General features: G+C 39.7%; 1 protein-coding gene across 1 annotated transcript in view; it reads right to left on the bottom strand.

Annotated features, from left to right (window-relative positions):
- Positions 1–1,975: 1,975 nt before the first annotated feature.
- The window catches only part of tbc1d9 (TBC1 domain family, member 9 (with GRAM domain)), a 40,983-nt gene continuing 19,060 nt past the window's right edge, over positions 1,976–23,898 (bottom strand). Inside the window, exons 6-21 of the mRNA XM_079812746.1 lie at positions 23,159–23,366; positions 22,836–23,042; positions 22,587–22,760; positions 19,069–19,219; positions 17,221–17,435; positions 17,024–17,141; positions 16,649–16,934; positions 14,791–14,920; positions 13,472–13,570; positions 13,295–13,363; positions 8,972–9,212; positions 7,803–7,868; positions 7,180–7,269; positions 7,026–7,094; positions 6,820–6,923; positions 1,976–4,254 (exon numbers count right to left, since the gene is read on the bottom strand). Of these exons, the coding sequence (XP_079668872.1) occupies positions 3,547–4,254; positions 6,820–6,923; positions 7,026–7,094; positions 7,180–7,269; positions 7,803–7,868; positions 8,972–9,212; positions 13,295–13,363; positions 13,472–13,570; positions 14,791–14,920; positions 16,649–16,934; positions 17,024–17,141; positions 17,221–17,435; positions 19,069–19,219; positions 22,587–22,760; positions 22,836–23,042; positions 23,159–23,366 (2,935 nt within the window). The 3' untranslated portion in view covers positions 1,976–3,546. The remainder of the gene's footprint in view (positions 4,255–6,819; positions 6,924–7,025; positions 7,095–7,179; positions 7,270–7,802; positions 7,869–8,971; positions 9,213–13,294; positions 13,364–13,471; positions 13,571–14,790; positions 14,921–16,648; positions 16,935–17,023; positions 17,142–17,220; positions 17,436–19,068; positions 19,220–22,586; positions 22,761–22,835; positions 23,043–23,158; positions 23,367–23,898) is intronic.

Below are 23,898 nucleotides of genomic sequence, written 5' to 3'. Positions count from 1 at the left end.
AGCGGGAGACAAATTATATCCAGTTATGAAGTGTTTTCTGTGTGTTGACATCTTTCGCGATGTTCTAACAGACGGGATTCGCACACAACGTGTCTGCTAATGTCCGATTCGTGACCTAATGACTCCTTTGAACCGAATCATTTTAACGACTGGCCAGAACAACTGATCTGTCCAACACTGAACTCATGAACTCAGTTTATTAATTTACTCAGAACGCAACTGAAATGAGAACACAAGTGTGCTTACCCAATTTAGCAAGAGTGGGTAGTAAGAATTATTTTTAATTATCAACAGTATTTCATCTTATTTCTGTTGACAATGTGTAGTAAAATAAATAGGCCTAGCCTACAATCATTTAATCTGGAGTGAGGTGAAACCAGAACAAAGTTGTTATTAGCTAGCTGAAAATTTTTATTAAATTGCATATGGTAGAAAATTAGACTATTTGTTAATTTGTAATGCTTCTTTTTAATATTGATATGATTATATACCAAAACAATTATCTGTAGTGTAAAAAATGTTTGGTAACTGTCAGATTACTATTGTATGTTTGACCAATACACTGTTTTTTGTTTCCACTGCTAAATTTTATTTATTTAAAGAAGTTAGATTACATTCTATTTTAGATTTGAATGCACAATTGTTTTTTAAATAAATAAGAATTCAACACCTTACATACATCTGTTATTTTGTCTTAGTTATGTTTAGTTAGTAAAGTCTGGTGCCTTTAGTCTCTTCAAGGAAGGTATAAGGTGGAAGATATACAGTTTATTATTAATTCAACAATATATCGGATCGGTATCGGGTATCGACAGATACACAAAGCCCAGGCATCGGTATCGGTATCGGGACTGAAAAAGTCGGATCGGTGCACCCCTAGTCCCGAGACATAAAATATTCAGAGAAACTTTACATTCCCTGTCCCGAGACATAAAATGTTCCCTGAGAAACGATGCATTCCCTTACAGAGTTATTTGCGATCGAATGCAAGGTTTCTCAGGGAGTGCAAAATCTTTTCCTAAATTTTAAATTAAAATTGTAGTGGTTGTAATTGTATGCAAAATGTGTGGGACATTTTTTTTAAAAACCATTTTTGAGATATAAGTTTATCAATAACTTCTAACCAAAATTTGGTGTCAAACTAGCTAGTCAATTCTCTGCCAGGTTTATTTATCCTAAAGGCCTGTGCACACCGGGACGAATATCGTGTGCGCTTATCGCCAGCGCTTTGAGATGTTTTTCGGCACGCCTTTGTGTTCACACCCAAGCGATTTTCACTGTCGATGCGCAGAGTGAACATGCAAATTCAGTAGATAGCGCTCCCGGTACACAAGGTGGAGCTGCGGCACTTTACGCTTCTGACACTCGCTTGTCACACAGAAGAAGAAGAGAGACGGTATTTACGTGCTTGCCAAAACCATTCACACTTTTTGCTAACTGGCAAGCAGCATTAGCAGCTCATCTTCTTCTTTGTCTACTTACTGCCTCTTTGTCGTATCAATGTGTGCTCGGCAAGACCGTTTTGTGCTTGAGCGCCACCAAGTGGTGTTTTACTGTAACTTCAGCAGCTCCAGGCATGTGAACAAAAGCGCCGATCTCATTGGTTGGACATTTTTTAATGTGCCGCGTCAAAACAACCCCAAGGCGTTTTTCGTTAAATGACGCTTTTAAGCCTGACGTTTTGCATGTCAGTGTTCATACTCACATTAGCGCCCTTTGTTTTGTCACAAGGAGTTAAACGTTGGCGATAAACGCGTGAAAATCGTCCCGGTGTGAACAGACCTTAAATCTGTGTCCATTTTACCCATCCTAGCTTAAATTTATTCTATTTAAACATAGGATTTTTTTTATGTGGTTTAAGAAAAATGGCAAAACCTGCATAAAATGTTTTAGTCTTTAGGTTGACCTCCTGAGATGGACGTTTCACGCCCACCTCATTCATGAAAATGAAGAGTGTCTGATAACATGACATGATACGTGTCCTTTTATACGTTTAATTCCTGGAAGTGGTCTGAATAATTTACAGCTCAATTGTAACCAGTCACAATAAAAACGGAAACTTAAAAACAGCAGCATGAAATACAGTAGAAACTCGTCTATTTAAAAAACAAACAAACGGAATAAGTTAGGAGAAGGTGCACAGACATGCCTGGCGAGAACACACAGCAAATTAAAAACTGTACAGGACACACTCAGACATTATACACAGCTGGACCGCATCGTCTCTCAGCTGATTCATATCACTTTTTACAAAAGAAGAAAAACCCAAAGTGCAGGTGCAAAAGGAAGAGACAGAGGAGGAGAGAAATGAGAAATCTGGGAAATTACAGGTGATTTTGTGGCACGTCGTTCCAACAATCCCAGCGTCCTTCTCCGTGTCAAGAGTTGTGTTAAATCTCACGTTATCCCAGTGAACGCTCTCACATTAAAGATGACTTACTACTATACAGTAAAACCAAAACCATTCTCTTAATCTGTATTTGTGTCAAATTTTAGAGTAAAAACGTCTGGAGAAGATACTTGAGAAGCAAGATTGCATAAGGCTATTTTAGAGAATATAATATGAATTAAAGTATGTAATGATTATTCTTACAAAGAAACTTTACTTTTACGTCTAAACAATAAACGTTTTAAAACTGTATTTTTTTGGCATACATCTAAACATTTCTACCGAGGTTCATCCATACCCAAATAAATAAATAAATAAAACATATTTTCTAAAAAGTCTTGTGATTGCACGCAGTTTTGGTTCCCAAGTAAACTGTTATTGTTTTTTCCCCGGATGATTTATTGGAACACAACATAAAAATACTGATTAAGAAAAGGGTTTTCGCAGCGCAGCTTCTCAGACTAGTGAGCTATTCTAGACACGATCACTGTGATAAACTGTATTAGATACTATATTAGTAAACATTTGTGTATATAAAGTACATCAAGCACATTGTAGTTTACACCAGGTCCTCTCAGAGTTTGTACAGGTAAAAAGGTCATTCTGTTCACATCACGGTCCCGCTGTCATTAGATCAAAGAAGAGCCTCTGGGGAAACGCATTACCGTCCGTCCATAAATGAGGCCTTTAAAGTCTCACGCTGATTTAAGACTAGATCCGTGGATAAAATAGGTGGCCGGTTAAAGGGATAGTTCACCAAAAATGAAAGCTCTCATCATTTGCTGACCCTCATGTCGTTCCAAATATTTAAGGTAGAATGCAAACGGAGATATTTCGCCGAATGTCCATGCCGCTCATTTCCAAAGCTAATGGAGATCCTTCTAAATGACACTAAAAGTGAACAATATGATTATTACAAAACATCTGAAGTCGGTCAATCGGTTTGTGCGAGGAACATGATTGAATTTATGTCATTTTTTGCTAATGATTGCTTAAGAAAATTCAATAAATAGCTATTTTAGCTACTTTTATTGTATAGGGAAGAGTGAAAAGTGAAGTAAATGATGCTAGAATTTCATTTTTGGATGAACTGTAGGACTTGAATCCTGAAATGTAGTTTGTGAAAGGAAAGGTAATAGTTTTTTGTGTGTCGCACGTTAGCCCGATAGCGAGATCTCATAGTCACTGGCGGACATGTGTTGGTGTCCCACCTTGCGAACGTTCTTGGCGTTGGTAATTCGCGCGGCGATCTCGACAGGCTTCTCGAAGTACTGCACCAGGGCTTGTTCGGTGAGCACAGAGGCCAGGAACTGCTCGAATGTGATGGCCCAGTCCTTATCGATGCTGGCGCTGTGAGGCAGACCACCTCTCCTGTGATGCCCCGCTCCCCTATGCGTCCCGCCGTTGCGTATGAGAACCGTGTCCTCCGCGATGTCCTCGCACTGAAGCTTATCGTCCAGCTCGTGGGAGCCGGCGCTCAGGACGGAGTAGGAGGACATGGACGTGTCGTCTTTGGTCTCGTCGTCTGAGATGAGCATGGCGGAGGACGTGCCGGTGTCTTTGGGCGATGAGTCCTCCAGTTTGATGTCCTCTAATGGACCCGTAGTGCAGGAGTTCATCTCGCCGTTGCAAGGTTTGTGCCGCGATCTCTCCCGCTTGCTCCTGCCCACGGGGATGCGGTCGTCCTCCTCGTCGTCAGCCTCGTCGTAGTCCTTGTTAGCGTAGTCCTTGCAGAAGAGTTTTCCCACCTCTCCCATCTCCAGCAGCAGGCTGGTGACCGTAGCAGTGGCGTGATACAGCTCCTGCTCGCTGGGGTCTTCGCTGAACATGTTATAGAGAGTCTTACACAGCTCGATGAACTGACTCTAAAGACAAGAGAAAAGAAACACATTAGGGGTGTCGAAATGAATCGTTTCTTCGATGCATCGCGATGCAGACGAGGCCGATTCGGTATCGGTTCAGTAATAGACCATAACCGATTATAACATACTGATTCTTTTCTGACGTCATTTGTCGCGTACGTGCTGTGTCGCGGTAGCACACAATGGCAGAGGGAGGCGAGACGCGAGTAATTAAAATGCTCCAACTACTTTAAAAGACCACATCTGGGCACATTTCGAACAACCTAAAAAGCACGACCTGGAGAACGCACGCGCGGTGTTAAAGGTCCCGTTTTTCATGTTTTTTGCTTTGATTGTGTTTACAGTGTGCAATATAACATGTGTTCATGTTTCATGTGTAAAAAAACAGTATTTTTCACACAATTTACTTATCTGTATACCGCTGTTTTCACTGTCCTCAAAACGGCCTGAGAATTTCCTCGTTCTATGAAGTCCCTCCTTCAGAAATACGTAACGAGTTCTGATTGTGCCAGCGATTCCCGTGTTGTGATTGGACAGTAGCTTACACACGTTGCCCAGAAAGGTCACGCCTCTTACCATAACGGGGAGATGAACGCGCTCAAACTACAGCCCCTGAAGGCAAAACAAAGGTGATTTGACTCCGGGATGAAAATAACAGCGTCTGGACGACATGGCGACAAACGCAACCGAACCGAACGCAACACTTCCTCTTCTCCACGAGGGAGCAACAAGACCACGCCCCCTTTTTCACGTGTTCTTGTGGGCGGAGGTTAAGTCAACAAACGGTTCTACTGACGTCATTAAAGCAGGATGTACAGGGATGTAGTCCAAACCGGCCGTTCGCTGTAGGCTTTGAAAGGGAACTTCTGTCAAATAAAATATCTCGCTTGGCATTGAACTTTGAGCTTTATAATTTTACAGGTATTATTTATGCTCTAACAGCAACATTACACACTAACTAAAGTTTGAAAAATGGGATCACGAAGAACAGGACCTTTAAGCTATCCGATTTATCAAAACCATTTCATTTACACTTGGGCACATAATTGATCTCTGCAAAACCGATATAAATCCAATCTTCAATTCCCGCACTATATGCAGATTTATTGGAGTTCACGTCACCAAAAACAACAGATATGAGCTGCTTTTTATTGATCATCAGCTCATTTAAAAATCAAAGATCGCAATAGGAGAGCGCGCGGCAACAGCACAGGTCATTCAGTTTCTTTACTTTTAATGAAGATGATTATATGTTGAGCACCAAGACTTTACTTTCGGTAGTTTGTGCGCTGGCTTGATGAAGAGATACTCAGCTGCTCGTCTGCGGCGATGCGTGCTTCAGTAGCGCGGTCATATCTGGCTATAACATGTCATATAGCCCATAACACGAGGAGTAAAATTTACATATGTGTTCTCAACAATCAGATGCATTTAGATTTTAGAGTGTGTGTGTGCGGCCTGGTAAACCCTACGTTATGGGGACAAAATGTCCCCACAAAGATGGCCATATCCAAAATCCTGAAGACATTTTTGGTCCCCATGAGGAAAACATCTTATAAATCAGACTAAGTGATGTTTTTTGAAAATGTTAAAATGCAGAATGTCTCCTGTGATGGGTAGGTTTAGGGGTAGGGGTAGTGTAGGGGGATAAAATATACAGTTTATACAGTATAAAAACCATTACGCCTATGGAAAGTCCCCATAAAACATGAAAACCCAACGTGTGCGTGTGTATATATATATACACACACATACATATACACACACACACACAGTATTTTATATTGATTATATAATCTATATAAACAAAACATTATATAAAGTTGTATGTTAAGAAATGTCAATGTCAATTAAATTTAAAATGTCTATTAAATAAAACGTTTATATTTATATACATATTTACACACAAACTCTGTATTCTGTATTTTATGTGCTATTTTGATATAATATAATATATTACAGCTAAAAATTAGATAAAGTTTTTGAGTTAGAAATGGCGATTTATTATATGAAATATTTTGAGCTAATGTCAATTTATTAAATAAATGTTTTATAACTATTATATATTATAACTATTAAACTATATAAATTATTTAACATGCTATTTTGTTACAATATAATATATAAAAGCTAAAAATTACATAAAGGTTTATCTTTTATTTATATTATATTAAAATAAAAAAATATATAAAATTTTCATTTTTATTCATATATATTTAGCTTATTCATAGATGTTAGTAATTTGTGCATTTACTCTGAAATGACTGAAGTTGTCTGAAGTATCAGAGAAATCATAATTTCAACAAACAACCATTGTTGTAAAGCAGTGTCAAATTGTTTAAATGTCGAAATATACTAACTATCTACTGAAAATAATAGACATGTTTTCGTATTAAAGTCAGCATGAATTCAAAAGATCCCATATTTACTTCCTCAATTCACATTCCTGTGTGTGATATACTGCCAGAATCATTTCATCTTTGTGATCTTTCGTGCTCAGCCTCTGAAATGACTTTTCTTCACAGTTCAATGTAGCTTCAATAGGTCTTGAAGTAACTGCAGATGTACCTGGTTGAGTTTGGGCAGATCCTTCATGTTCTCTAGCTTTGCTTTGGTCTCCTGGTTCCACAGGCGCAGGTACGTGCGGTAATCCGGAGTGTGCATTTTCTTAACTACATCACAGACGGAAAGAAGCCTTACTGCATGCTGCACATTAAAACAGGTCAACTCTGATTAGTTTTCAACTGTGTAAATGGAGCGGACGTTTCTCCCACCTTTATCGTTCTTAAAGGTGACTCTGACGAATCCATCATCCTTCTCGGTTCTGTTCTTGGGGTCGAGGCCTATCCGAGAGAGGTCAAAGCATCAGTACCAGTGATCACAGTTTGTGTGTGCGTATGGTGAGTGAGAGTGAGTTTGCAGCTGTACCGCTGGAGGTCTCTGGGGTGATGTCCTCAAAGAAATACTGCGTGGCTTCACAGGCCGAGTCCGGCTCCTCCTGCTGCTCATGGTGCAGCTCTGACAACAACAAACACTGCACACTCAGCCCTGTGCTATACAGCCCAATACAAATCAGCTTCATTTACATGATAGAAAAATGCTAATTAAATATAGTATATTTTGTCATTATTATATGACCTGAACATGAACATTTCCTGACAAGCAACTGGATGTTGTAACTAGACTTATAGTAACACTTCAGTAACATTTCTATCAAGTTTAAGTTTTTATTTGACAAAAAAAATTCTTATTCTTTTGATTTGGGGGTTAAATATGATTTCATGAGACTGACCACTATTGCAGTGCATAACAACTCAAGCGTGATACATGAAGAAAGGACAAAACATCCAACTTCACTTTCATTTCTGCTTTTTATTTGTCTTTCCTCTTGACTAATCTTACAGTTACCCACCCGTATGGCAGGCATATAGTATGTGCAAATGTAAACAAAAGCTGAAAATAATTAATAACCCAGTTTCAACTTTAATAATTACCAGCATAATGTTAAAACATTTATTTTATTTTTTTTACAGCCATATATTCTCACCTACCTGGAATTACGTGAATCTTATAGAGAAATTTGAGTTTTTCCGTCAGGTCACCGTGACACAGGACACCTGCAACACAAACCAAATTGCCAAGTTAATAATTTTATATATGTGTCCAAAAACAATCAACCCGATGAACTTCAGTTAGATTTAGGTTGAATGTAAACATAAAATACCATATAATAGATTTCATTTTTTATTTAGCAAGCACCATTAAATATAACCAAAAGCATCTCAATAAAACTAAAAGGAAGAAAAAAAAAGACATAACATTTATGATAAAACTAATTTAAAATGAAATAAGCACCATTCAACATAATTAAAATCATCTCAGTAAAGCAAAAAAGGAAAAAAATCATAATTTTAAATGCTTTAGTAAGATTAAGCCTTATTTAGCATCATTAAAAACAATATACAAAAAAAGACTAAAAATAACATTTAAATGAATAAGAATTTAAATTGTAATATTAAACGATTAAACAATAAATATAATAATTAATACACAAATTAAATAAATAAAAATCCATTAATATATACAAATATAATTATTATTTATTATTATATAAAATTAATATAATATATATTATATTATAATATATATATATATATATATATATATATTTTTTTTTTTATTTGTTTATTTATTTATTTTTTTTCATTAATATTCTTTTTTTACCCTGAGGTTCACTTATCATTTTTATTTTTCATAATATAATATAATTTTTTGACTTGTTTTAATAATGTTTTGACTTCTAAAAGTAAGCTTTCATAGTAGATCAAACTTTTATGGACACCATAAATCAAAATTGACCATTCTTATTTTCTAATGGAATATTGCAGTATTTATTATAAAGGATTTATCTATGCTTTTTTTTTTATTCATGTGCCCTCATAATCTTTAATCAAAATAATTCCCCTCCCTCTTGAGCATCATCTCTTCTCTGATGATGCGTTTACTGGCGTGAGGGCGGGGCAACCTGTCACTCACATGAGATCCACCAATAGCAAACCATAACCCTCCAAACAATTCTCCACGAACAAAATCAAGCCCCGCCCTTTTGTTCTTGTTCGAGAAGCCGTTTCACGACATTGGGAAGAAAAGACTAATCGCAACTTCAGTTTCATGCTTAATTTTTAAGGAAAATATGATCGCCCTGATGAAACACACTCACTCAAGCCGTAGATGAACTCTCTGAAGTTGATGAGCGCGTCTGCGTTGTGGTCAAGCAGACGGAAGAATCGCAGGGCCAGATCGTCGGTGTGCGAGCCGCAGGCCCAGGGGAAGAGCAGCGGAAACAGGCCCTTGAACTGCTCCAGATCGATACGGTACTGCTCCAGGTACGGCAGGCTCGGGTCGTGGCGGCTCATGGGGTTACTGGTGCTGCCCCAGTAACAGCTGGTCAGATGCTCAGCCTGATTATATTAAACACACGCACAGGTCATGAAAAGTCAATGCATAGGGAGCATGTGACTTTAAACAGTAAATGTTTAAATGTGAATGCACCTGCAATGGTGTTAATGCGTTTCATCGTCTAAATAATAAAACGGTTTCCTCAACAGACTTTATAAAATTCTCATTAAAACAAAAAAAGTAAAATAATCATTTAATAAGATTGTTTTAATTGTTATATTAAATGAATAAATAATTAATATTTATTTATTAATTATTATTATAAAAGTACACTATATTGCCAAAAGTTTTGGGACGCCTGTCCATTCCATTCTTAATCCGTAGGGTTTAATATGGAGTTGGCTCACCCTTTGCATCTATAACAGCTTCAACTCTTCTGGGAAGGCTTTCCACAAGGTTTAGGAGTGTGTTTATGGGAATCTTTGACCATTCTTCTAGAAGCACATTTGTGAGGTCAGGCACTGATGTTGGACGAGAAGGCCTGGCTCTCAGTCTCCACTCAAATTCATCCCAAAGCTGTTCTGTCTATAGGGTTGAGGTCAGGACTCTGTGCAGGCCAGTCCAGTTCCTCCACCAAACTCGCTCATCCATGTCTTTATGGACCGGTGCTTTGTGCACTGGAGCGCAGTCATGATGGGACAGGAAGGCGCCGTCCCCAAACTGTTCCTACTAAGTTGGGAGCATGAAATTGTCCAAAATGTCTTGGTATGCTGAAGCATTAAGAGTTCCTTTCACTGGAACTAAGGGGCCAAGCCCAACCCCTGAAAAACAACCCCCACACCATAATCCCCCCTCCACCAAACTTTACACTTGACACAATGCAGTCCGGCAAGTCCCGTTCTCCTGGCAACCGCCAAACCCAGACTCGCCCATCGGATTGCCAGACAGAGAAACGTGATTGGTCACTCCAGAGAACACGTCTCCTCTGCTCTAGAGTCCAGTGGCGGCGTGCTTTACCCCACTGCATCTCACGCTTTGCATTGCTCTTGGTGATGTAAGGCTTGGATGAGCTGCTCGGCCATGGAAACCCATTCCATGAAGCTCTACACATGTTCTTGAGCTACTCTGAAGGCCACATGAATTTTGGAGGTCTGGAGCTGTTGACTCTGCAGAAAGTTGGCAACTTCTGCGCACTGTGACCCTCAGCATGCACTGACCCCGCTCTGTGGCCATGGAAGTGATTGGAACACCTGAATTCAATGATTTGGAGGGGCGTCCTAATACTTTTGGCAAAAGTGTACATAATAATGATTACAATTATTTAGCAAGAACCATTAAAGAATAATAGAAATTATAGCATGCATAATACATTTTAACAAATTTATTATATACAATTATTAATGAATTAACATTGATTTTATACTAATTATTATACAGTAAATAATAATAATAATTATATAATAATCATTATTTTAACTCCAGCTAGGTGGTATCATTCGTTGTGAAATGCTGTTTTCTGTGACTTTTATTATTATTGCCATATGCAAAGCATCGTCTGATTAATAACATTTGGGACATGAATGGCTTTGATCCAGAAACAGGAAAACTCTCAGAGCGGCTACTGTGTGATTGAGAGCTAATGACTGTCCTAAAGAACTGCTAAAGAGGAAGATACATGACTCTCTAATAAAAAAAGTCATCCATCTGCAATATATTCACACACTCACTCCATCCATCAGCCGTATAAAGAGGAGTCATTATCTTAAATCACTGGAACAGTCTTCCTAGCCTTGTCCGGGAAGCAGACACACTCTGTCAACTTAAATCCAGACTAACACATCTCTTTAACCTGGCATACACATATAACATTATCATTATTCAAATCAATTAAAGGATTGTTAGGCTGCATAAATTAGGTCAACCGGAACCGGGATCACTTCCCATAACACCCTCATAAGAATGGCATCTACGCTAATATTAGGCCCAATCCCAATTCTATTTTATACCCCTTCCCCTACCCCCATGAAACAGAGTGGCAAAGGGTAGGGGTGGAAATGTTCCCCTAAGAAATGGGACACCACTACTACACCTCATCATATGTCGTCACTAGCTCCAACGTCAAAGGAGATGTGCTGATGTTTATCACAAGAACATGACCGTAAATATGAACACATTTTCATTTTTTTGGACTCCATTTTAATGGTTAATTTAACGTTTTAGTAATCAAAAAGCATGTCTAATTAATTTAAATCATGAAACTTATCGAATTTGACAAGAATGTATTACAAGTTTAACAAAAATGACTTGTTTAAGGCCCTATGAAATATGTTTTATAATTTTTTTTCCTAAAATGTTTTCTGTTTTAAGTTTTCTGGATTCCATTTTAATGGTTTAATTAAATTGTAATCATCAAAAAGCATGTTTAATTAATTGAAATCATGAAACTTATCAAATTTAACAATAATTTATTAAAAGTGACAATAATCATGATTGAACCATGAAAAAATTACTTGTTTAAGGCCCAATGAAATATGTTTTATAATTTTTTTTTACCAAAATGTTTTCTGGATTCCATTTTAATGGTTTTATTACATTTTAATAATCAAAAATCATGTCTAATGAATTTAATTAAAAACATTATTTTTTATTTTATTTCTATGAATCCCCCCCAGAAATGTTGTGTTGTTTATTTAAATTTTCTGGCAATCAAATGTAGGCATAAAACATTAATAGAATTGATCTTTTAATCATATGAAATATGATTTGTTTTTCAAACAAAGTGCAGCACAACAGAGCTTTACTGTTAAAATTAAAACAAGGAAGAAAAACTGTGGTTATTCCTTAAAAAAAAAAAAGATTTAATAATTTACTATTATTTTTCATATTATTAGTATTACCATTAGATTGAGACGCAGCTAAATTCTACTGTACAACTGTAATATATTTATGTCACAATTTCAAGTTACTTATTTTGCCGGGTTGCTGTGAAGACTTTGTGTTTATGCATCTGCGCAATTCATTCACAGAGACACGCAGAACATGCAGGATTCATATTTAAACAGTCTTTTTGCAGTTTAATATTCACAGACACTAGTCTATATCACAAGTTGATTTAAGTGTACTGACCTGCTTTTTATTAATTCTTCATAAATTTGACAAATTCCGTTAAATACCGCGTTACAGTACATTCAGTTTTTATGACTGGATTCAGCGATTCTGTCCGTGTTTTCCTCGTCAAGAAAATCATAGGGCCCTACATGTTGGCGCTGTATGCAGGGGAATTTCTCATCTCCCGAAAAATCCCGAAAAATCTTTGTTTGAATTTGACTCCTCCCCCTCCAACCAAAGGGGTAGAAATGGGATTGGGCCTTAGTCTCTCTGTTTATCCTGAGGTTACCGTAGTCCGCCGTATCCAGATCAGATGGTGGACCCGCGCCTAGACACGACCACAACGCAGCCCTGAATGTCAGCAGAGACCGCGTCAACTAGACAATCCCCTGTGAAGGCCTCGTCCACACGACAGCCATCAGCACAGATCCTCAGCAGAGACCACAAGAACCAGACAGGTCCTCCACACATATCCTATTAGCTTCGGCTCCATACCGGCGTGATGAATCGATCTTCAAGCAAAAGGAACTGGATGAATATATGAATGCTCCCGAACTGAATTCTGACTTGTGATGCAGCCTGAATCATAATGACACCGTGTTTGTTCGTTGTCCAGAGGACAGCTCTTGTCTCCCAAGGTTTCTTTCTCCATTCGGTCACCTGATGGGAGTTTGGGTTCTGGCCTCTGTCGCCTCTGGCTTGCTTGGTTGGGGACACTAAATATTCAACAGTATTGATCTGACTGTACTGACTCTGTTGTATGAGAAGTGAACTGAGCTGGATGATGACGTGACAGTTTTCTGCAGAACCGCTTATAGATTAACTACTTTAATAATTGATGATCTTTACAACAGAACTGAAAGGACACTGAACTGACTTCAGCCGAAATGCATCATATTCCTGTGTAAAGCTGCTCTGAAACTATCTGTATTGTATAAAGCGCTATATAAATAAAGGTGACTTGACTTCTGCTCAAGTGCAGTAAATATGTTGCTCTAGTCGGGTCCTAATTGGGTGACCTCGTCATGTGACTGACCTTAAAGAGTGTGTAGAGCTCCTCCAGCTCATCAATGCTGAATGGTGTCTCCGTCACGATGGTCCGCACCTGGAAAACCAGCGGATGAGGCAAACATGAACGTGTGTGTGCAGTGCTTCAATAAAACTGAAAGTCACAGACCCACTGATGGAGTCCGTATGGAGAGTGTCAGATTACCACATTGCGTTTGGTGGTGTCTTCAATGGCCTGGATCACTCTCAGCCTCTGTTTGAACCGCATCTGCTCGATCACATCTGCCCGAATGGAGCCGAACTTCTGCAGACGAGCAAATATGTCACACACAATATGACAATATGGCAATATGACACACAGACAGAACACATGAACGCACTCTAAACCAGTGAGCCCTATACGTTATTAGTAGTGCTGTCAAACGATTAAAATATTTAATCGCGATTAATCGCATTAATGTCATAGTTAACTCACAATTAATCGCACATTTTTATTTATTCTAAATGTCCCTTGATTTCTTTTTGTCCCATTATTTTTTCTTATTTTAATGCTCTTATCAACATAGAAAAGTGGATCGGCTTGCTTTGTTCAAATGTTTGTTTTATTGAAAACAACATTGGCATACTTTAGTGTTCGATTTCACACCAACATTCTCACTTGGAGCAAATAATCGCTCACACAATGTAACACTGCCCATCAATAAAAGGGTGAAACAAATACTTTGTTGCACAAACAGCCCCTTCAACAGCCCTTTCTAAGGGATCAAAACAGGGTGATACAAAATAAAATTACAAAGTGCACATGCAAGGTAAACTAGGACTCCGCCTATAGTGCAGTTAAACCAGGGGTCGCCAACTAGTGGACTCCGGTCCGAATCCGGACCGCGAAGCCTTTTGACGTAATGAAACAGTTAACGTTGCAATGCTCAGTTACTACGTTCAGACCCAGACGCGCGGTCAAGCATGCAGTGAAGAAGAGACTGATGGTGCGTTCACACCGGACGCGAATGACGCTACATGCACGCCGCTTAATCCGCGCCGCAGAATGTCTATTTGCGTCTTTGCATTGACTTAAATCACTTGCGCAAAACGCTTCATTCGCGTCTGGTGTCAGAGCAGAAAGCAGCGCTCAAGACAAGCACTTTTAGTTGAAGACCCCTGAGTTAAACCATGGCTTAATACGTTTCTCATTTCGGCGTCTCACGCTTGCCATCCACGTCTAATCTTTTAATGGCCCAAACGAGTGTGGGCAGCCGCAGCGTGCCTGATGTTTTGTTTCCGGTCTAGCTACATCCGGAGTGGTGTTGTAGTTTTTCTAACGTTACTAGTTGTTGCAACAGCATGTGAAAAAACTACAAAGTTTGTTAGACCAAAAAGAACGTTAATATCGCGATAAAAAAATTGACGCCGTTAAAATAGGTTTGCGTTAACGTCGTTAATAACGCGTTTAACTGACAGCACTAGTTATTAGTAAACATTTAAGAATGGAACAAGGAGAAACTTCAGCACTTGAGATGAACTAACCTCATACGAGCTGCGCACAAGTTTGAAGATGTCCACCTCAGGATGAGGCTCGCCGTTATCCGTCAGGAGAGAGTGAAGATGAGGGATCGGAGGAAGGGTGCTGTCCTTATTGGTCACGCTGTCCAGATACCTACAACACACACACTTGTTTGTGACAGCATACTATATAAATACACATACACACTCACTTTGTAGCACAATGTGTACACTCACCTAAAGGAATATTAGGAACACCATACTAATACTGTGTTTGACCCCCTTTCGCCTTCAGAACTGCCTTAATTCTACGTGGCATTGATTCATCAAGGTGCTGAAAGCATTCTTTAGAAATGTTGGCCCATATTGATAGGAGAGCATCTTGCAGTTGATGGAGATTTGTGGGATGCACATCCAGGGCACGAAGCTCCCGTTCCACCACATCCCAAAGATGCTCTATTGGGTTGAGATCTGGTGACTGTGGGGGCCATTTTAGTTCAGTGAACTCATTGTCATGTTCAAGAAACCAATTTGAAATGATTGGAGCTTCGTGACATGGTGCATTATCCTGCTGGAAGTAGCCATCAGAGGATGGGGACATGGTGGTCATAAAGGGATGGACATGGTCAGAAACAATGCTCAGGTAGGCCGTGGCATTTAAACGATGCCCAAAAGGGGCCTAAAGTGTGTCCAGAAAACATCCCCCACACCATTACACCACCACCACCAGCCTGCACAGTGGTAACAAGGCATGATGGATTCATGTTCTCATTCTGTTTACGCCAAATTCTGACTCTACCATCTGAATGTCTCAACAGAAATCGAGACTCATCAGACCAGGCAACATTTTTCCAGTCTTCAACTGTCCAATTTTGGTGAGCTCGTGCAAATTGTAGCCTCTTTTTCCTATTTGTAGTGGAGATGAGTGGTACCCGGTGGGGTCTTCTGCTGTTGTAGCCCATCCGCCTCAAGGTTGTGCGTGTTGTGGCTTCACAAATGCTTTGCTGCATACCTCGGTTGTAACGAGTGGCTATTTCAGTCAAAGTTGCTCTTCTATCAGCTTGAATCAGTCGGCCCATTCTCCTCTGACCTCTAGCATCAACAAGGCATTTTCGCCCACAGGACTGCAGCATACTGGATGTGTTTCCCTTTTCACACCATTCTTTGTGAACCCTAGAAATGGTTGTGTGTGAAAATCCCAGTAACTGAGCAGATTGTGAAATACTCAGACCGGCCCGTCTGGCACCAGCAACCATGCCACGCTCAAAAGTGCTTAAATCTCCTTTCTTTCCCATTCTGACATTCAGATGACATTCTTGATTAGATAATTGCATTAATGAGGAATTGAACAGGTGTTCCTACTTCCTAATAATCCTTTAGGTGAGTGTATGTAGCTTACTATAACTAGTTCCTTCCAGTATACCATGTCTAATCTCAATGTAGCATGCTACATACACAAACATTGCATTTGATTATATTTACTCACCACATAGTGGACTACATTTACTCAATATGCAGAATACTGTACACTCACTGTGCAGTATGCAATTTTTAATCACTTTGCATCACACTGCATACACTTACTAAGCAACATTCTACATACAATACTCACTTTGCTGTACACAACAAACGCTAAATTTGCTTATAGACTATGTATACTCAGCAACTACTTCAACTCAACTATAGACACTGTTTTTACTCGCTAAGTAGTATGCAACATGCACTAAATTTGCAGCATAGTGTATATTCTACGTAGTATGCAGCATATAATCACTTTGCCGTACAGTACATATGCAGAATACTCCATATACTTACTATATAGCACACTAAACATACTCATTATGCTGTACTACACATGTTCAGTGGTATGCGGTTGTCCTACCTGCCCAGGATGGTCATGGCTTCCCCGTCATCTTTACAGCCCAGCAGCTGATGGATGTTAGCATCGAGCACGGACAGAGCCAGCTGGAAGATGACCTTGATGCCCTCGTAGAAGAAGCAGTCGACCACCACCACGGCGCTCTCGAAGGGCATGACGGACAGGAAGAGCGTGAGGAACCAGGAGAGAGAGATGGTGGAGATGACGCCCAGCGCCTGCATGCAGTCGTACAGCTGAGGAACGTGGACGTGAGCCAGCTCCTCGAACACACCCTGGTCCACCAAAGCACCTGAGATACACACACACACACAGTACTGTTAGATCTTCTTGTATCCGGGTCGTTTGCTGGCTGAGAAGCTGGATGGTCCTGGAGCTCACCTACGACTCTGGTGTTGTAGTAATCGGGAAGCATCCGCTCACATAAGGCCACCAGGAGCCAGAAGGCCTCTTCTTCTTTAGCGTACAGCAGCAGGACGGAGGTCACGATGTTCATGGCCTGTGGAAGACGACGAACTGTCATTATGACCATGCTGTGCGTGCATGTGTTGTAGGAGCTGTCGAGCTGTGCTTCATACCTGGCAGTAGCCGATATTGGGGTTGCGAAAGGCGTATGCAGTGAGGACTCTTCGCAAGGCGGCGATGCCCATCTCATTCTGGAAGGCTGGGTGCTCCGGGAGAGACCGGTGCAGGTCTCTCTCAATCTCCTCTGTGGCCAGATTATATTTCCCCATTGACTTCTCCACCAGATCCTCATAATAACCAGGATGAGTGGCCATCTCGTTAATCGCCCCTGCACGCAACAATACACACACACAAACAATACACACACACACACACATTTAGCTAACAATCTTGTATTCAAAACACTCCAGGAACAACATTTTTGTATTAAGTCATGATGAGTCCAGTTATACTGGTGGTTTTATTTTCAATTCAACTCAACTCTACTTCGGTTAAATTCAACTCAACTCTACTTCAGCTGAATTCAATTCTAATTTAATTCAATACAACTCTAATTCAAATTCAATTTAACTCCAATTCAACTCAATACAATTTAATTAAAATCAACTTAGATTAATTCCACTCCAATTAATTTCAACTCAACTTTAATTCAATTAATTTCAACTCAACTTTAATTAAATTCAACTATGATTAAATTGAATTGAATTCTAATTTTATTCAGTTAAATTCAAGTCTACTTTAATTTAATACAATTAAACTGTAATTCAACTTGATTTAATTCAAATTCAATTTAACTGCAATTTAACTCTAATTTAATTAAATCAATCAATCTCTAATTTAATTAAATTCTAATATAACTCAATACAACTTTTATTTAATTACATTCAACAATTAATTCAACTAATTAATTTCAACTCAACTTTTATTAAATTCAAATCTACTTTAATTTAATACAATTCAACTGTAATTCAACTTGATTTAATTAAAATTCAATTTCAACTCCAATTCAACTCTAATTTAGTCAATTCTAATATAACTCAATACTACTCTACTTTAATTTAATTCAATCCAATTTAGATTAATTCAACTCCAATTAATTTCAACTCAACTTTAATTCAATTCAACTATAATTTAATTTAATTCTAATTTTATAAATTTTTGATATACTAATCAGTTTGCATGAAAGGCATCAATGTATTTGATGGTGATGATTGTCATACTTGATTGCTATAATTGGCAGCTTGTGTAGTTCACTACAAGTTTTTGTTAACATTAGCGGAGCTACTTTGAAACCTGCCAAGCTACAGTACAAGCATGTCATGATGTAAAGTAGCTTTTATCCCACGATTTCAACAAACCGTTGTGTTTTCCCCTGCTAATACACACAACTGTGAAGAAACACAAGGCAGCTAGATTGATTGCATGCTTGTGCGGTCATGCGTTTCAGTTTGTGCACTGGCCTATAAAGCTTGACTCTTCAGAATAAGGTGCTCACATCTACAAACAGGAAGCAGGGTCAGATATAAACAGGTACATGCACTGCACTACAAGATAACCACAACAAAACAGGTGTGTGTGTGTGTGTGTGTGTGTGCGTGTGTGTGTGAAAGAGAGCACTTTTAAACATGTCCAGGTTGTTGTTGAATATTCAAGTGAATAGAAATATCTAGTGCAGTGGCTGGTTTTGCTTCACGTCCCCGATTTTACATGGGACATTAAGTGGTGTCCTGATTATTGTTTATTCCATAATACAAAAATGTCTGTTAAAACTTATTTTCATAGTTTCAAAATGAAAAACTATTTCTGCTTTTGTTCGTCTTTAGTAAAAGTCGCTGTGAATAAAGGCGTCTGCTAAATGCGTACATGTAAATGTATTGATCTTGGTGCCCTAACTGTGCTTGAATATCTGGTTAGCTGCATTCAGCTTTGTTTTACTCCCTGCTGTCAGACATCCGACTCACCAGAAAACAGGAGCCACAGCTCTCCTCTCATGCTCTCCGGGATGCCCTGTAGCACCAGGTCTTTGGTCTTCTCCGTGCGGTACATACACACTCCCTGGCCATATTCGGTGAAGTGATTCTTCCAGGCCTGCTCCTTCAGAAACTCTTTAGCCTGAAAACACGCAAGAAAATAGAGGTCATCTCATCACTGCTGCACAGACTTCAACCGCAGAAGTGCTGATGACGGAGACTCTGACTTGCAAAGAAGCAAAGCCAGTGAACCGTGAACAATACATTTGAAATGTGGTACATTTAATGTATATGAAAGCTTTAGATAAGACAATCTTCCAAGCAGAACCCCCTCTCCTCCCCCAAAACTCACTAAAATACTCATCTGAATGCTAAACAGATTCATTTTTGCTCTTGCGAACTACTTTGAAAGCAAATGATTTGAATAAGCAGCTTTTTCAGGTCATTTCAACTTCATTTGTTGCAGGTCAGCAAACAGAACAAACTAGGCCTTCTCATGAGTTGTACTTCCTGTGTGTGTCCTACTAAAGCATCTGCTTTAACCACAACAAACACAATAACATGCATCAGGCTTTGAATTCTGACTGGATGAGGTGCATTCCAATGCCGATAAACGCACACCTGTGACCGCACATTATATGCTAAAGCACATGAAGTGGCTTTTTTTTAATACTGTTGTCTGAGGTCAACTTATGACGTTTGCGTGGTTTTTACATTCAAAAACATCATAATGAATAAGTAATAGGCTATTTTCTGCCCTGGTTTTGAGGCTCTCTCCTGGAACGCTCTGTTTTGATGGGCGTGCCGCACTGAAGACTTGGAAGTAAAGTCACTGCTATGATTGGATAAGCTTCGCATATTTAATGAGCTTCAGTTCCCCTGTCAGTACATGTGGGAATTGTTTTGAAAGAGTGTGGAGAAACGGCAACCGGAATGAATCGCCAACAGGGCTCGCAAAACGTCTTCACCAAACAAACACAATGATTTATCTCTCATCCATCCGCAATTGATTTAAATGTTATTTTTTTATTACTTGGCGGCCCGATCGGTGGATATAACCGCAAACCGTGCATCACTAACACACTGCTCGGTTTGAAGATGAAAACCATATCATGCACAATGTTCTCTCACCATTCCTGATTTCTAACACACACTCAGAGCGTTCGGCTGGTCTTGTGTCTGTCAGAGCAGAAACTAAAGCTGATGCTCTCTGTGTGTTTTTCTGTCGTCTCCGATTGCATTTAAATGTAAATTGTGCAAGCTTTCATTTTTTTCATTAGATCGAAAGATCAGAAAAAACATTACCCGCCCATAGACCCTCCCCTCGAAGAAATCAGGACAGAAGTGTTTGAAAGTGGACAAAAGAGACGGATTAAAACATCAGGTGTGAACGGGAATGCGTTTCCCTCATAGACTGTAAAAAAATATGGACGAAGTGTCCGTGACGTCACCCATAGGTTTCTAAAGAGCAGTTTTGAAGCGTAAAGTAGGGTCGAGCTGGCCGTTGCCATCTTGGCAGCGCATCATCGCGCGTCACTCCCGATTAACTGAAAATGGGCAAAGAGGCGGGACGTGGGCGGAGCTGAGGTGACGTGATGACTAACAGACAGCAGATAAATGGCTATCCACCTGTCACTCAAAGTGGCCACGCCCTTAATTATGCAGAACTTTAAGGCTTTATATAATGTAAACAAATGAGTTATAAAAAAATTCACCCCTCACAGTTGTCATGAAGGGCAAAATGCGCCGTATAGACCAAAACCACAATTTGTACCAGACCGTAAACATGTTTTTTTCTGCTGTAAAGTCGGGCATTTTAACATGAGGCTCAATGAGATTCTGCTCCTTCTGGAGCCTGTCTCTAGTGGCCAGTCGATGAAGTGCAGTTTAAGTCATTTCCGTATTGGCTTCTAGAGAAACTGCGGGAGGTTGCCGCTTGGTTTCCCTCGTCTACTTGTGTTCCGATCAACCACCACGCATCTTAATACCAGCTGTAAACAGGGCCTTAGTTGTAAACACAACAGCTTTCTTCTTGTATGAGGGTGGTTTTGCCTTAAAGGTGAACTATGTAGGATTTTTGCAGTAAAATATCCAGAAACCACTAGGCCAGTGTTATATATTTTGTTCAGTTGAGTACTTAGAATATCCCAAATGTTTTAAACTATTTGTAAATCGTGAGAAAATTGCTATTTTAACCAAGGAGCCGGGACGTGTGAGCTATGCGTGTGAGGGAGTCGCCTGTCGATTGCGTCATATCTGCGTCACACTCGGTCTCCGGTTTTATTCAGTGAAACACTTTACTCTCACTGCAGTGTGAACAAGTGTCATAGCAGCCGCCGAGCGAACGTCATAACTTCCTTTTCAACACACTCAGATATATCTAATACGATAAACAGAGTTGGGTTACCTCAGACTCATGACTGGAAAAGAGGAAGTAGCGCCGGCAACCGTGTCATAATAAAAGTCCCGCCAGCGACTATGCCATAATAACAGTCCCGCTCTTCAATCGCTCCTGCGGCCTTGCTCAGCTCCACAACACTCGCTCCTGCTCTACTTCAGACTACAGTAATGTTAATAATCGCATCCATGAACATGATTTCTGCCTGAGTCCTATCCTGACTGTTTTCCACCGGCTGTGAGGTGAAGACCACATGTCCCGAGATTCTGCGCTCAAACGTGCCGTCATCAAACTACGCCTTTGTTTTGAACAGGCGACCTCTAGTGGACGGAAAAGTTACATAGTGTAGCTTTAACACGGCTTTGTTTCCAGCGGACTGTTAACTCTTTCCCTGCCAAACACAGCATTTTTCGTTATTTGTGAGAAAACGTTTCCCCGCCCGTGTTTTCACTGTTATACCCTAGGGGGCACTACTACGCATATTCTGAATGAGTACAGAATCTCCTGATCAAAACACAGGCGAAGAAGACGAAGAAAACAAGCGATCGTATGTAAGCAGATGCATAACGTGAATTTAAACATCATATGCCTAATGTTACTGAATGAAATGTGGGCCGAGGGCGAGCTCTAGGATGATTGATTTTCTCAGCAAAATGTTGCTTTTTTTAATAAAACTTTATTCCCATATTCAAGTGTTGATAAAAAAAGGAATGCATGAAGCTAGAATAAAACTTGTTTAAAAGAAGAGGGTCTGCTCTTTCTTTTGATATATTGCATGCTAATATTCAAACAACAAAATATTCTATGGGCCATTACATTTTTGTGAAAATGATCAAAAACCCTGGCGGTGGCTGGCAACTTTTTTTTTTTTTTTAAACGCTGGCAGGGAAAGAGTTAAAGAACGAGACACACGTCTCCAGGTACACCTGTAGAATTCAACCAATCATATGACGACTCTGGAACTCTCAAAGGGTTTCCCATTGTTTGTGCCTTGGGTTCCATGGGTGTTGTTTAACCCTCTATCGATTCCTGAGCTTCTCCATTAGTCCAATCAGTAAAAAAAAGGAAAAAATTAAGAAAGAAAAAAAAAGCGCTACTGAGGGCGTTTTACCAGTTTGGGGTTGAACTCCTCCGGGGAGCGCCGGCGGTACATGGTCATCAGGGCTTGTGTTGCGGTGGGAACGCTGTTATCATTGAGATTGAACTGCCGCTCACTCTCTCCCTCAGAGCCGAGGGCGCTGCACTGAGGACTACATGACAGAGCACTGCCCTGCTGAGAGTACACCTACACACAGAGCACAGCATGAGACATGGCACCTCTAGATTATTTACTCTATATACAAATAAACACCTCTCCCACCTCATCGTCTGAGCTGCTGAGGCTGCCTGTGATTTCCCTCTCAAAGTAGATTTTGGAGGTGGTCTGCTGCAGGAAGTCCGAGATCCTCTGCACCAGGAAGTCCCGGTCTTTGAGGTTGGCAAAGAGGAAGGTCATTTTGTTTTTGGTGCTGATTGACAAGGGGCTCGGAAGGACGTTGGAGCTATCGGCTTTCTCAACGATGGTCACCTAGTGACGAGAGAGAGGGTTAAATATTTCTGAGAAAAACAACTGTCTGGATTGTGGAAGACGGTGGATAATGTGGGATAAATGCTTATAAACAAGTAGCGATTGCTGTGACGGACCTCTCTGAGTGGGATAATCAGGCTGCAGATGGTCTCCTCTTTACTGGTGAAGCAGATGTAATTAGTGGAGACAAACATCTGTCCGAGGATGTGCATCTTGTTGAAGGGAGTCCATAGCGTGCAGTCTGTGTGGCCGTCCAATTTCTCGTCCTTCGGCAAGCGGAAAAGCGCCCGGTATCGCTCGCTTTTAGCCCTTGCGTCCAAATCTCTGTAGTTGCAGAAACAAATGTAATACTGAAAAAAAGGCTGCTATAAAGTGCATATTGCTAACAAAATTGGTGGAGAGGAACCGTTCTGCTAGTCAAAGCGTTCTTAGATAATCCTCTTACTTTGCAAAGATTATTTCAAAGCGCTCTGAAGGAAAAACCGATCTGCTACTTCCAATTTCACACCGGTGCCAGACGGCCATTTACTCTACAATATAATCCTTCACCATTTTGCATTTCCACTGCCAATTGCAATATGAATCTGACTTTTTATTGTTTGTAATATTACTTTCTATTCCATAAGCAATTCTGTGACTGATTGATATGACAAAAATGTTATATCCCCTCAAGAATTAATTTTATTTGATCAATTTTTCACAGTGACAGTATATATTATTACAATTCAAATATTTATTTTGTGAAAAATTCCATCCTAGTTTTTTATACATTACATAACCAAGAGGTGAATGTATATTTTTTATAATCTAGTGAAATGAATACTTTTACTAAATTACTACATAATAAAAGTACATC

The sequence above is a fragment of the Gobio gobio genome, assembly GCF_949357685.1.
Source record: "Gobio gobio genome assembly, chromosome: 3".
Taxonomy (NCBI): domain Eukaryota; kingdom Metazoa; phylum Chordata; class Actinopteri; order Cypriniformes; family Gobionidae; genus Gobio; species Gobio gobio.
The sequence above is the reverse complement of the archived record's forward strand: the minus strand, read 5'-3'. Positions and strand labels throughout refer to the sequence as shown.